Raw genomic sequence first — 13932 nt, forward strand, 5'->3', positions numbered from 1 at the left:
ACTAGGTAACAAAAGCCTACACTGAAAAAACAGCTATACTTGAAACAAGCCAAATATTCTTAAATCTGACAAAATTTAATTGTTTTGAGGAAAAAAATCTGCCAATGGGGTAAGCAAAAGTTGCTTGACTAGAATTCTTAAGACTAGCAAATTAATCTAACTGCCATATGTCTTTTAACTAGACCAAATTGTCTAAAATGTATGCTTAATTGAAGAAAATGTGACTTATAAGGAAAGACACTTTGATATTTAGAAAATCTGTACCTAAAATGAGTATCATGCTTTCTCGAACAAGCTGTTTTCAAGAATTATTTGCTTACTTTAAGATTCTACACCTTAATTGAGATTTTTCACATAAAAAAAAACTTACTATAGGACAAATTTTCTTAAAACTGAATTGTTTCTTTCTTGATTGAGCTAAGTATAAGAATTATGTTTCGACTCTGAGAACAATAATCAGCAAAAATTCCTGAGAATAAGACACCATTTCTTCAAAAAGCTACTAAAAATAAGGGAATTCATCTTAAATTAAGACAGCAAAAGCACTCTTAGTTTTGCGCTTTTATTGACACAGCAATCGGTCAGTAACTCACTGAGGTCTGTTCCAGGAGAATCATGTCTAAAATTACCTACATTTCAGCAGGGTACTGTGTAACATGGCCAATATAAGAAGTGCATATTCCAGATACTCTCAACATCAATAATAACAGTATAACATACTCATGGCTGGTATCAAAAATACATTTTGCTGAAGCTTAAAACAATCACTATTTCAAATCTTATATTACATAACTTTTTAGTAGAACAAGTTTAACGACCACACAAACAAACATGTGTTTTACATTTGAACAACTTTTCTAGAGAAAAAAACAACAACCTCACTGACTAACACTGAGTCTGATAAACAAGGCAGATGGAGTCTGTCATCTGAGAGACTCACTCAATGAATGACTTCCACTCACCAAGCGCCTTCCTGTAAGAGGGGGTTGAATCTCGGTCATGGATGGAGTCTTTGAGTATTTCAGTTTGCAAGACAGACAACAGTGTGCAAATGCACTTTGGATATGTGAGGTGGAGGGCATAGTAATATGCCATCAGATAGAGCAGTCCCTCATTAAGATCCTTCCGGTCAAAGGTGCTCACCGGTGTGGTTCCAACAGCTATCATGCAGTTGCCTTCAGAGACAAGCAGAACTGGACAAGCCAGGGGTCGCTGACGCAGGTAGCCTTCAGGGTCTTCTGAAGTCTACATGACAGAAAAAAAGAGGATTAGAACAAGACCGTAAGAAACACAATTTTTGAGTTGCATTACAGTTTAAAATAGATCAATTTTTTTGTAGGTTTTATTAACATCAACATATTATGGTGATCTGAACTTTAAGAATATTTGACTGACTCCACAGTAAAATATATAAAATGAAAACATGAGTAACTGCAAAATACAACAATATATACACATAGAATATTGCAGCCTTACCTTTAGGACATGGAAAAAAGCCTCACTACAGATGCCCAGCTTCTTAGGTGGTACTGTGCTGGAAGTGAAAAGCATGGGAAGGGCTCTGAACACAGCTGCTGCATGTTCCACTGGTTTGAAAAAAGAAAAATAAGACAGGGCAACACCATTAAGCATTGCAAATAATGTAATCTGTAAAGCATAAACGTAGACAGATCAAGATATTGTGGCATTACCTCCCTCCAATGTTTTTGGCGGCTTCATAACTTTCTTCATGGCACCATAAAACTGCACCTTCGAGTAGAAGATTTCCCATCTATCCTTCATCTCAGAAATGTATTTCAAGTTGCATGGTTGAATAATTCTCCGCAGCTCATCAAGGACCTGAAAAATACAGACAGAAACCCAACTAAGAGATCTATCTAGCTCTGTGTGTGGTCTTGACAACAAGTGATAACAATTTAAACACAAGGGCCAGTATTTAAGAAATTTGAAAATCATATCAAAATGTCCCCAAAGGAATAACAGGATGGCTAAAAGAAATAAGTGCTGCTTACATGATCCAGTTCTCTGAAACAAGGATATGCCTCTAGTATCTTCACTGCTCTGTCCTGCTCCTTTATAGCATCAGAGTTAATGAATTGTCTTCTAGACTCAAACTCCAGGTTCAGCAGTTGGGTAACAGCAGCTTTGTTCGTTTTTTTGGTCTTGTATATTTCTTGAAGTGTCTTGTAGTGTCTTGCCTGGGTTTTCTGGCTGTCAAAGAAGTCAGCTGAACCAGCTAAACACACAGAGCAGAGATGTGTAAATCATTTATTGCCACAGTAAGGCTTTATATATCTGTTATTGGTGCAAAACAATAAAACAAAAATACCAAAATATATCTGTAAATTAGATCAACAAATTAACTAACCACCTATCTTAAAATTGTTCATTCATCCTGTAAAGTTGTCACTATTAAATGGAACGCAAAGATTCCAAGATAAACATTTAAGTAGTTGCGTTCCATTGTTAGCAGAATTTTTAAGAAAAAAAAAAGGTATCGTCCAAACCACATTTACACTCAGGGTGTAATAAGAGGGTGTATTATATTATACTTGCATTCTTCATCACTGCCATCCTGGTGGTGCACTGGGGTGCCCATGGATCTAACTGGTGATTTATCTAGAATAATAGTTGATGCACTGGACTCTTCACTGCTGTCACTTTTTGCAACGCTTTCATTCCCATCCTTTCTTGGCTTCTTTGCAGGAGGTTTTTTGCCCTTCCTTGGACTTTTGATATTGGAGAGTCTTCATTAGCTTTTTAGCAACATGCTCCTAACAGGTACAAACGGTAAAAATTAAAAGATGATAAGATACATCACTCATGATTAACACAGAGTGGTATTGAGCAAATGCTACTTACCCACTCACCACACGGTTCTTTAAGCATTGGGTAGTACTCCATCAATTGCTTTGCCATGGCATCAACCTCATGTTTGCTGGGGTATCTGGAGTCCTCAGCCGCTCTTGCTATCGAAATCATGTTTGTTTGTTTGTTTCTTACGAGTCGACAAAAGAGTTCCTTTGACAAAGGTTCAGCCCACTCTGTCCCCAGCCGCTTCTTTTCAAAGTAGGAACGTCGAGCTTGCTCACGTTCACTGTCTGTGAAGACTATGTACTCCGGGTTGGACATAGTCACAAACTTAGATGTGCTGGGTTCCTCTCTGGAGAAGTCACCATCTCCAGTGGTTGTTAGCGTTTTTTCAGCAGCAATCTTGTTCTAAAATAGAGTGTACATAGCGCTAATTTCACATAAAATTGCACAAGAACTTTAGGTCTGTAAACATGAAAGAAAGTACAACAAAATATCAGTAAAGTGTTGAACAATAAAAAATATGTATATTTAATAAATGTGTAGGCCACTTGATTTAAATCAAAACTAAAGAAGATGATCAACATCTCTTCTACTGTCTGTTAAGTGAATATTGGTGGAATTGCTTGAAACTGCATAAAACAAACTGGTGTGTTCTCAGTTTTGTCACACAGCGATAGGACAGAACTTACTTCTTCACATTTGTGCACTGCAAGCCATAGAGCCCGACGTCTGAGGAAATGTTCAGGACCAGGAAACCGATCTTTGATGTCTTCTCGTGAAAGTGATGAGAGCATGTCTTCTCCAACATTTGCTTCTGCAATAGGAGTTTCCAATTATCACTACATTGCATTATCCTCATGTGCAAGCCAGCTGACAGCTTTGCTTGGGTAACACACTTGACTCCTCCGTCCTCACTAACTTCAGGCCTATTTCAAAGCTCCCCTTCCTGTCGAAAATTTTGGAAAAGATTGTATTTGTTCAGCTGCAATCTTTTGTAAATGGACACAATGTTCTTGAGAGGTTTCAGTCTGGTTTTAAAACTCTTCATAGCACAGAAACTGCGCTTTTAAAAGTTCTTAATGATCTTTTATTAGCCACTGACTCAGGTGACTCAGCTGTGCTTCTGCTTTTAGATCTGACCGCTGCCTTCGATACTGTTGACCACAGCGTTTTAATCACACGGTTGGAGCATTGTGGCGTAAAGGGCACCCCATTAGAGTGGTTCAGGTCATACCTGTCTGACAGGACCTTCTCTGTGAGCTTTGGCGATTTTATCTCTTCCTCAGCTCCCCTTACTTGTGGTGTTCCCCAGGGATCTATACTGGGGCCAATATTGTTCTCCATTTATATGCTGCCTTTAGGTCTAATTTTTAGAAAATATAACATTTGTTTTCATTCGTATGCCGATGATACTCAGATCTATCTTCACCTGAAGGGAAATAGTTCTGCCTCACTAGATCCCTTACTTCAGTGTCTCGATGAAGTTAAATCCTGGATGGCCTCTAATTTCCTTAACTTCAATGAGAACAAAACCAAAGTGATAATTTTTGGACCAAGCGGCAATCCCAACACTTCTAATTTTAACCTGCTCAGTCTTGAGCCTTTTGTCAAATCACATGCCAAAAATTTAGGGGTTATATTTGACAGCAATTTCACCTTTGAAAAACAAATTAGCTCAGTCGTACAGCGGTCTTTCTTCAAACTGAGGCTTTTATCTAAGGTGAGATCATTTTTATCTTTTAAAAACTTTGAACGAGCGATTCATGCTTTCATTATATCCCAGCTGGACTACTGTAATTCCTTATATGCTGGAGTTAGCCAGACCTGCCTGGCAAGGCTGCAGTTGGTCTAGAATGCTGCAGCTCGTCTTCTGACACGTACTAAAAGATGCGAACACATTTCCCCGGTACTTGCCTCCCTTCATTGGCTCCCTGTCCGCTTCAGAATTAATTTTAAAATTTTATTGTTGACTTACAAAGCCCTGAATGGACAGGCTCCCGGGTATTTATCTGAACTCATGCAGACTTATACCCCCCTTAGATCTCTTAGATCAAGTGATCTTTTGCTTTTAGCTGTACCAAGGTCGAGGCTGGTTCATAGAGGTGATCGAGCATTTGCAGTCGTAGCGCCTAAGCTGTGGAATAATTTACCCCTACACATCAGACAGGCTCCCACTGTCAATCTTTTTAAATCTTATCTTAAAACGCATTTTTATTTACTGGCTTTTAATACAGCATGAGAGTTATTTGTTAATTCATATTTGGTGTTTGCTTTTAATACTCTAAGTTGTTTTATTAGGTATGTTGTATTCTTGTACAGTTATTTTATTATGTATGTTGTATTCTTGTACAGCACTTTGGTCAACGCTCTTGTTGTAATTAAATGTGCTATATAAATAATTAAACTAAACTAAACAAAACTAAACACACTGTCATGGTCCTGGGCCATGTTGGCCCAGTATTCTTAGTTTTCGTGTGTTTTGTATTTTGTTCTTTATTTTTGCCTTGGTTCCTAGGTTGTTTAGTTAAGATGTTCCTTATTTGGTTGCCCCCTGTGTGCCCCTCTGTGTATCTGTGAACCCTTGTTTCCCCTCCTTGTGTTTTATTCCATGTTTTCCCCAGCCCATTATGTCCGTGCCCTCTCTCCTCCTGTCTGAACCTCTGTGTACTTCCTGTTTTACTTTGACAGTCTCCCATCAGTGTTGCATTTACTCCTGCCGTGTCTTGTTATGATTATCAGTGTCACCTGTGTTCCCCGTGTGCTCCCACTTCCCTCATTAACCCTCTGTGTATTTATTAGGGGTGCAACGATACACAAAATTCACGGTTCGGTTCGGTTCGATACTTTGGTGTCACGGTTCGATATTTTTTCGATACAAAAAAAATGTTCATGCCTTTTTATTAATTTGTCATTTATTAAATTTTCACGGCACATTCTGCACCACATCTCTGTGCGTTCATCATTTGTTTGAAGCCAGCTCACCTCCTGCAACCACTTTTCCGAGAATACGCGCTTCTTTTGTGGTTCGGACACCTTCTGACATTTCTTTGGAGGTGGAGGAACATCACAGTAATTGCTTAAAGGAGCTTCTTCGACATCTTTAAGAGTTCTAAACAAATGTCTGTCCTCCTCCTGAAAATCTTATGTACGCAAACACGCGTTACAACTTCTTATCTTGTGCGGGTTTTTATTTTGACAGTGAATGCGCACCTGCGGACCACTTATGTGCAGCCCTGGTTATTTAGCTCGTCATATTGCAGCCACAGAAATTCTTTTGTCCATGAAACCATAAAGCTGCACTTTCTTTTTGCCTTATAGTCTGATTTGTCATAACCTTTCCGTTTTGTCACTTCTTCACCCTGACCTGTCTTATTTGGCTCAGCAGAACTAAAATATATATCCTGCTGCTTTTACACATGCACTAACATAACGCTCAGCGATTCTCTGCGCGATCAACCTCTCACATGTTTAAGCTGCGGGAGATTTCACTTGTCATGTTTGCATAGTAAGCTAACGATTGATAAGACGACGTCAGAGGAATTGGTGCGCAAATTATCATCACTCACCAATCAGTACTGTCGCTTTCTATACACAGTTCACGCGATTGCAAAGTGAAAAGCAAAAAACAAGCGCAAATTCAAACGCGATTTCAGTATGTCACATATTGACAGTGGCCGATGCCAATGACATAATTACCCAGCTACATTTCCGAAAGAATGCAAAAGCATTGACATATATTTTTCCTTCCTACGATAGGCCGACGGGCAGGGCAGAGATAGATTTTGGTAGCCCGACTGGAAAAAAGCCCCAGGACGTCGGGCTAGCGATTTTGCGAGCCCTGTATCTGATTGAGGAATCACTCATCTTTGGAAAAGAGAGTTTATTATGGAGAAATGTCTCTTTCCAAAATAAAAGCTATACTATACGCTTCTTCTGGGCTATATTCTCAGCAGCATGTTAAACATATCAGGTCCCCATAAGGAGAATAATGTGCTAACGGCTGTCTAAATGACTCGGGTAAAGTTTGTAGCATGCGTGCTTGTTTTTGTCTGCTTCCACTTGTCTTTGCACTAGGATGATGTCGGAGTAAATGTGCAGTCATATTGGTTGTGTTCCCACTAGTGCTGTCAGCGTTAATCTGAAATGACGTTAAGGTCACAACACGGCAAATCTCCGTTAACGAGCTACCGCGGATCGCCTCATGAGTGGGGCTGGAAGACGTCAACACATTAACGAGCTAACTGCGCTAACACACTAGTTCCCACCAATTGAGCATTGCTGGCACATCCAACATACTGTTTTACTTTTGTCCATGACACGCTTACCTTCAGGGTCATACATCACATGAAAACCAAAATAGTTCCAAACGCCAGATCTGAATGAGGGTGGGGGAGGTTCAATTTGCCATGTTGCAACGAGCTTAACTTCTGTCTAGCTAGCTTGCCCTGCGCTCAGTGAATCTGTGTTCGACTACTCCGCCTAGGCTGCACTGTCGAGCGCAGATCCACTGAGCGCTCAACACAGACAGCATCGTCAGAAGGAAAGTTGATAAAATAAATTAAAAATGTTGTATTGTTCGATACATATGCGTACCGAACCGAAAGCACTGTATCGAACGGTTCGATATCGATACGAGTATCGTTGCACCCCTAGTATTTATGTCTGCGTCTCCCTCAGTTCTGTGTCGCGTTCTCCCTCATGACTGTGTGCCCCTCCGTGTGTTTCCTCGTGAGTCAGTTCCTTAGTACTTCCCAGTTTAGTTTCATATTATTTTGTATCGCCTTTATCCTCTGTCAGCAATAAAGCTGTATTTTGAGTTCAGTCCTGTTTTCCCGTGAGTTTGCGTTTGGGTCCTCTCCTGCCTGCACACAGCCTGATCATGACACACACAGGATACATAAGAAACATAATTTAATATTTACCATTTAAAAACAATTCTCTATTCCATTATCTTCCCTCCTGACTGCTCCTCAGGTTCTAAATTACCTTCCACCCATTGACTGGAAAAAGTAATATATTTGTGATACATTAATTATATACGTGTATACATATAAATGTCTTTTTTTTTTTAAACTTCCTGTGCTAAAGTATATAATGAAATAACTTCACTAATGGAAATTTGAAACTCCCACAATTTCTGTAAAACTGACATTAAATTATGGCACTTTGCACAGTTGTTGAATAAATTCACAGACACTGAAACTAATAGCACTAGCATATTTAAATATGCTAATGCAACTAAGCTAACCGCACAAGCTAAGCTAACAACCGGTATAGCCTGCCATGCTAGCGACTTAACATGCAACATAGCAGAACACAAAACATAGAAAAAACAAAACAATCACATACCTTTCAGGGTGGCAATTGTTATTTCGTCCAGTTTCTCCATAGCGTGCCTTAATTTCTTCACACTGTACCACTGTATCCCGGACCCCAAAATATTACTAATCCTGCAATCCAAACTTGAGGCTCGAAGCTAGAGGCGCAAAGCTGGACTGTACCAACTCAGTAGTATGGGGTTGTGTACAGAAATGGTTTAATTCGCTCTTTTATATCAATAAAATTATATATATTTAAAGATTTGACTATTTAGTTAGATTATATTCAGTAAATACTGACATGTGGGTACTATTACTTACTACAGTTGTTATAAGGCACCGAATTAGGATAGCCATTCCTACCCCTTAATGGAATAATCCTGGTCATCTTAGCTTTATGGGAAAAACGGTTCACAGACCAGTAAAACAAAAATGATTTGGCGCTGTGTTATCTGCTTCGTTTTTGTGGGTCTGACCCTCAAATCCTTACTGAGTCATATTATTGAATAGCCTTTATTGTCATTGTACAAGGTACAACGAAATTGGAGTGCCACTCCCTTGGTGCAAAATGCAATAATAAATATAAAGATAAAATATAAAAAGTACAATAAAACAACCGAAGTACTCAGACAATAATAAGTACGATATATACAGAATAGCAACATTCATATAATGATAGTATGAATAGCAGCATAATATAGTGACAGTGGCAAGTATGGTATAGTTAAGCAGGCTCAGTTGTTTTGTGCTTATTTACTACGGTGATAGCTCTGGGAAAGAAGCTATCCCTGAATCTGTTTGCCCTGGTTTTATGTGACCTGTACCGTCGGCCTGACGGTAATAGTTCAAACAGTTGATTACTGGGGTGAGAGTAGTCCTTAATGATATTGCCAGCTCTGCTGAGGTACCGAGAGTTTGCAATGGCCTCCAGGCTGGGCAGAGAGCAGCCAGTGATCTTCTGGGCCAGTGATCTTTTATATTAATTCTGCCCATAGCCATAGTCCAGATTTCCGTGTAGTTTGTGGCATAGATGGATGTGTCAAAGAATATCGTGTTTACAATTCATTTTGGTATCACATTCGTCGAACACACTCTGACCACCTTGGCAATGGACGATGCAGCAGATCGACTAGGACACAAAAATCTGTAAGGTGAGACTGACTATATACTTTGATATCTTTGTAAATAATCATATAAAGTATTCATGTTAGATGCCTACTTGTTTTTACAGCTTAACAGTAGATATGTTGATGCTAATTCCTTATGATCCACATCAATGCTATCTATTTATAAAGAATGAGTGTTTAATTTCTCCTAATAGAGAAAACAGCATTTTTCATTTTTTTTAAACTTTTGTTTTAAATAAACCAATTGTCATGGTCCAGAGTCTCCTTGGTTGTTTGTGTTTATTAATAGTCATTGTTTCAGTTAGTTTCCTGGTTATTTGTTAATTATTTCCAGTGTTTAGGTGTTCTCCGTGCCTCCCTTGTCTTGAGTCAAGTATCCCTGGTTTGATGTTCATGTTTATTCCTGTTTTACTTTGATAGTCCCATGCCCTGCATCAGTGTATTCTGTTTCGCTTCCCCCTGGTCTCTTCTTATCTGATTAGTGTCAGCTGTGTTTCATACCTGTCTGCCAATTCATCGTTTCCCTGTATGTGTGTATATTTAGTGTGTGCTTCCCTCTGTTCTTTGTCGAATTGTCTGCATTTTCTCCTCTGTGTCATCTGTGTTCCCTCCCTCAGGTTTTCATGTCTCATGCTCCTTGCTCCAGGTTGTAAGGTTTTTGCAACATTTTCCATGTTTCCTGTGTTCTTTAGTTCAGCTTTCCAGGTTTAGGTTTTTGAGGATTTTTAAAGCTTTTAAACTACAGTTACGCTGCCAAATATCAATCAGCATTAAATTAGTATAAATTTATTAAACTCAGTCTGAAAACATACATATTTTAGAGTAAATTATCAAATGCAGAATATAATTATTTAGAAATTATCAGTGTAGCTTGTAATAAATGTTTTTAACTAGTCAATTAATCAACTAATCTCAATTGCAGTTCTAGGAGGGAACCCTCATCAGCAGAGAACAGAAGTCTGAGTAACATGTGGGCCTACTAGTGATGGGATTTCCGGCTCTTTTTAGAGATCCGGCTCTTTCGGCTCGGCTCACTAAAAAGAGCCGGCTCTTTCGGCTCCGAACCGGATCTTCAGGTTGTTTTTTTGCTTTAATTATTTAATCATTAACAATAATATAAAATTATGCAGAAAAGGAATTACTAATGTAAAAAAAGTGGTTTTATTTATATATGTTTATATATGGCCCCTAGAGACAAAGCACGTACAAACTCTAAAGCATATACAAACTCCAAAACACATTTCTAGCGTTTACTGAACTTCCAAAACAGAGCTACCCAGATCACTTAAATTACACAATTGAAAACATGTGTGTATTGTTTGTGTATTTATAGACAAGCACTCATATTTATTCAAATAATTTTTTTAAAAAAAGTTCATTTACCTGTTACTACCACACACCAAATCCGGTTGTTGATACTTCCTGGCTTGTGTAGCCACTAGGTAACAAAAGCTCAACACTGGGCCCAAGAAACCTGGAGCACTTCTGTTGTCTTTTGTACGTGTTTTGGAGTTTGTACGTGCTTCTGAGTTTTTACGTGTTTTGGAGTTTGTACGTGCTTCTGAGTTTGTACGTGCTTCTGAGTTTTTACGTGTTTTGGAGTTTTTACGCGTTTTGGAGTTTGTACATGCTTAGGAGTTTGTACGTGTTTTGGAGTTTGTACGTGCTTTGTCTCTAAGGTCCACCATAAATATACTTTATTTATTCACTCCACATAAAATGTAATAAATAAATCATATAATACAAAAAACAACTATTTACATTTTAAACTTTTAACTATTTAAATTTTCATCTTTTTCCTTTTAAACAAATTTAACGTGAAACAACACAAAACACTGCAAACCACAACACAATTAAATATAAATTAAAATATTAAAACAAAAAGAAGATGCACATTCTCTGTCATATGGGCCTGCATGATTTCTGAATCCTTTATCATCTGCAACTGAAAATAGCGCATGATTACTATACCTTTCTAATGTGACGTTGTTGTCCCTCGCTCTCTTTCTCTCTGGCTTGGTTCCTGTGCTACTGCGAGTGTAACTAACGCCCCTCCCCCCTCTGCCCAGCGCAAAGTACAGGCCGCGCATGCGGAGTTTAGCGGAAAAAAGGGCGAGAGAGAGGGTGAGAGAAAAAAAAAAAAAAAAAAAAAAAACCTCACGGCTCCCAATAAGGAGCCGGCTCGCGTCGTTCACTTCAAAGAGCCGGCTCTAAGAGCCATTCCGTTCGCAAACGACCCATCACTAGGGCCTACAGGACTGATCCAGTGGTCGAAAACCAGCCAACAATGGATGCGGCTGTAGACACCAGATTGAACTCAGGAGAAGATGCAGTGATTGAGCAAAACACAATACAGCATGATCCAGACAGAGTGTGCCCGGAACATTTTGGTACTTTTGACAGTAATAAGACATTGTACTCTGGCTTCGATGATGGCGCCCATATCTCGCAAAGGCCCCTTGTTCCATCCCAGACCAACAATGATACCTCGACTCCAAACATTTCAGCAGCTTGTCCAAGCGGGTTTGCAGATGGAGTAGCATCATCCCAATCTATGGTGAGTCTATCACTACTGAACAATAACAACTTCTTTTGATAAAACATTTTACCAGTTTATTACACTCCTATATTTATTTCTCTTTTCTGAAGGATGACTCCTGCCACGATGTTCTTACCAGACAAGCAACAGCTCTTGTATTGACTGCAAGAGAGAAACATCGTCACAGGTTTGTGCTCATAAAAATTTAGAATGATTATTTTAACATGTGGCTATATTTATGTTTTTTTTCTCACCATTATTAACAATTTTCCCTAAACTGTAACAGCCTTTAATTCATTGTGATTATCCTAATAGTAACTATGGAAAACTGAGCATCACTTGTATGTGCCTCCAACTTTCCAGTTTACCTAAGGCAGTCATAGTCCCCAGCCTTCCATCCATTCGCCTCCGCCTATCCTTTTCAGGGTTGCTCCCATCCCAAGCCTTCCTCCGCCACCTAACTCTTAGTCTCAGTTTAAAAAGGAAAATCTTAATTAATCTAAAAATTTGAGTTTTGCAAGAAATCCGAGATGAATTTTAAAAATAATTCTATGCAGTTTTTTGGTTGCAGAGCTACGTAAGTTACTAGTCCTTACATTATAAGTTGTCTATTCGCTAAAAATAAATCTCTTTTAATAGCAAACAACTGAGATGCCGTTTGTTCTTTCTGTTTTTTTTTTCAGAGTGGTGTGAATGATGTCGTTGCAGCATTACAACAGTATCAGGCATCGTTGGTCAATAATCTGAGAAGTCAGGTACAAAAGGTTTTCCAGCAGCATCATGGAAGTGGACTTGAAAAAGATGTTTTGGCAGTCTTTGACCAGATTGAGGATCCATTCGCCTCTGTTTCAACAACATACAGGCAGGATGACGTGATGAAGAGAAATTTCAATTTTGTGGAGTCTGAGGAGGTTTGTGTTGGGTATACTGCTGTCATGAAAGCCCTTTTCCCAGATAACAACATCACACCAAAACAACATTATTTGATTCATACACCAAGCCAAATTAAACGTTTGGGACCAATGGTCCGTCATATGTGCATGAGATTTGAATCGAAATATTGCTTTTTCAAACAATGGGCGTCAAAAATAAATTTTAAAAATGTTTGCAAATCTTTAATAAAGCATAATCAAATGTATGAATGTTGTCAGAATGTGGATAGTTTTGATCACCCCATTTTTTCCAATGAATGCACATTAAGACCATCCTCAGAAGTAAGCAACATGTCATACTTAAAAGAAAAAATGAGGGCCTTCCTTGGAAACGATGAAGTAAACCATGCAGTGAGTGTTAAATGGCTTAATCTAAAGGGGATAGGTCATTAATTGTTTGTGCTGTTGGTTCTAGTGGTTTACCTATATTTGGGCTTGTGAAAAATATCTATGTGATCAATTCATCATTGTACTGTTTTGAATTCCAGCAGCACAATACCATTTGTTATGACAGAGATTACATGTCATATAAGATAGAGATTCCAAACATGGCACAAGCAACGGAACTGATATCTGCTGATAATCTTATAGATTTCACTCCATATTACAGTTTCACACACAAAGATATGACATATGCAGTCATGAAATATTACCTGTGTGATGTAATTGGACTACACATGAGTTCAACAGATGTTTTATAAAAGGTACACTGCTTTACATGCATGAACTGTATTATCAGGTTATTGTTTTGGACAGTTTTGTTGTTGATTTTTCTATCAAATCTGACAGTTGAATGCGATTGTAGCATTGCCATAGTGAAGATATGTGTACTGATACTTATATGATGCTGGTCTATTAAACTGTTTGACCTGGCCTAAAGTGAATGAGTTGTGCTGTTTCTGTTTTTAAAATGGGTCTGTATTTCATGTTTATCATGTGCTTTTAGTTCCAGCTTTTGTTCATCTACTGCGTGTTGTGTCAAACTTGATAGCAACTATATTACACTTTAGTGTCAATAAATACATTTCTTAAACTGGGCAGCTGTTTAAGTAGTGACATAATAATCTTCTGAAATAATCTTGTTTTTATTCTGGAATTTCAACCAAACCATTTTCATACCTTGTAACTGGTAAATAAAGCTCAAGATGAGCTGAAATATCCTTTTAAGGAAAAGTTAGACATATTTTCCTAGAATAAGATTT

The 13932-nt window shown here is 38.4% G+C and overlaps 1 protein-coding gene across 1 annotated transcript; it reads right to left on the reverse strand.

Annotated features, from left to right (window-relative positions):
* Window positions 1-396: 396 nt before the first annotated feature.
* Window positions 397-8294, reverse strand: LOC102785648 (uncharacterized). The gene is made up of 6 exons (XM_087849812.1): window positions 8164-8294; window positions 3459-3628; window positions 2013-2072; window positions 1692-1839; window positions 1477-1586; window positions 397-1245 (listed from the first exon to the last, which is right to left on the reverse strand). The coding sequence occupies exons 1-6, from the start codon at window positions 8201-8203 to the stop codon at window positions 937-939; spliced, it is 837 nt and encodes a 278-aa protein (XP_087705938.1). The 5' UTR covers window positions 8204-8294; the 3' UTR covers window positions 397-936.
* Between the last annotated feature and the right edge of the window lie 5638 nt (window positions 8295-13932).

This window comes from Neolamprologus brichardi, chromosome 13, assembly GCF_056152115.1.
Source record: "Neolamprologus brichardi isolate AB-2024 chromosome 13, ASM5615211v1, whole genome shotgun sequence".
NCBI lineage: Eukaryota > Metazoa > Chordata > Actinopteri > Cichliformes > Cichlidae > Neolamprologus > Neolamprologus brichardi.

What these genes read in the sequence shown, in the direction of transcription:
- LOC102785648 (XM_087849812.1), bottom strand. Translation starts at nt 8,203, where the DNA reads ATGGAGAAACTGGACGAAATAACAATTGCCACCCTGAAAG. An exon ending in ACAAAACTGAGAACACACCA is followed by an intron (nt 2,073 to 3,458) that starts GTTTGTTTTATG and finishes GATGCTATAAAG; the next exon opens with GAGCAGGACAGAGCAGTGAA. An exon ending in CTTTTTTCCATGTCCTAAAG is followed by an intron (nt 1,246 to 1,476) that starts GTAAGGCTGCAA and finishes TCTGTCATGTAG; the next exon opens with ACTTCAGAAGACCCTGAAGG.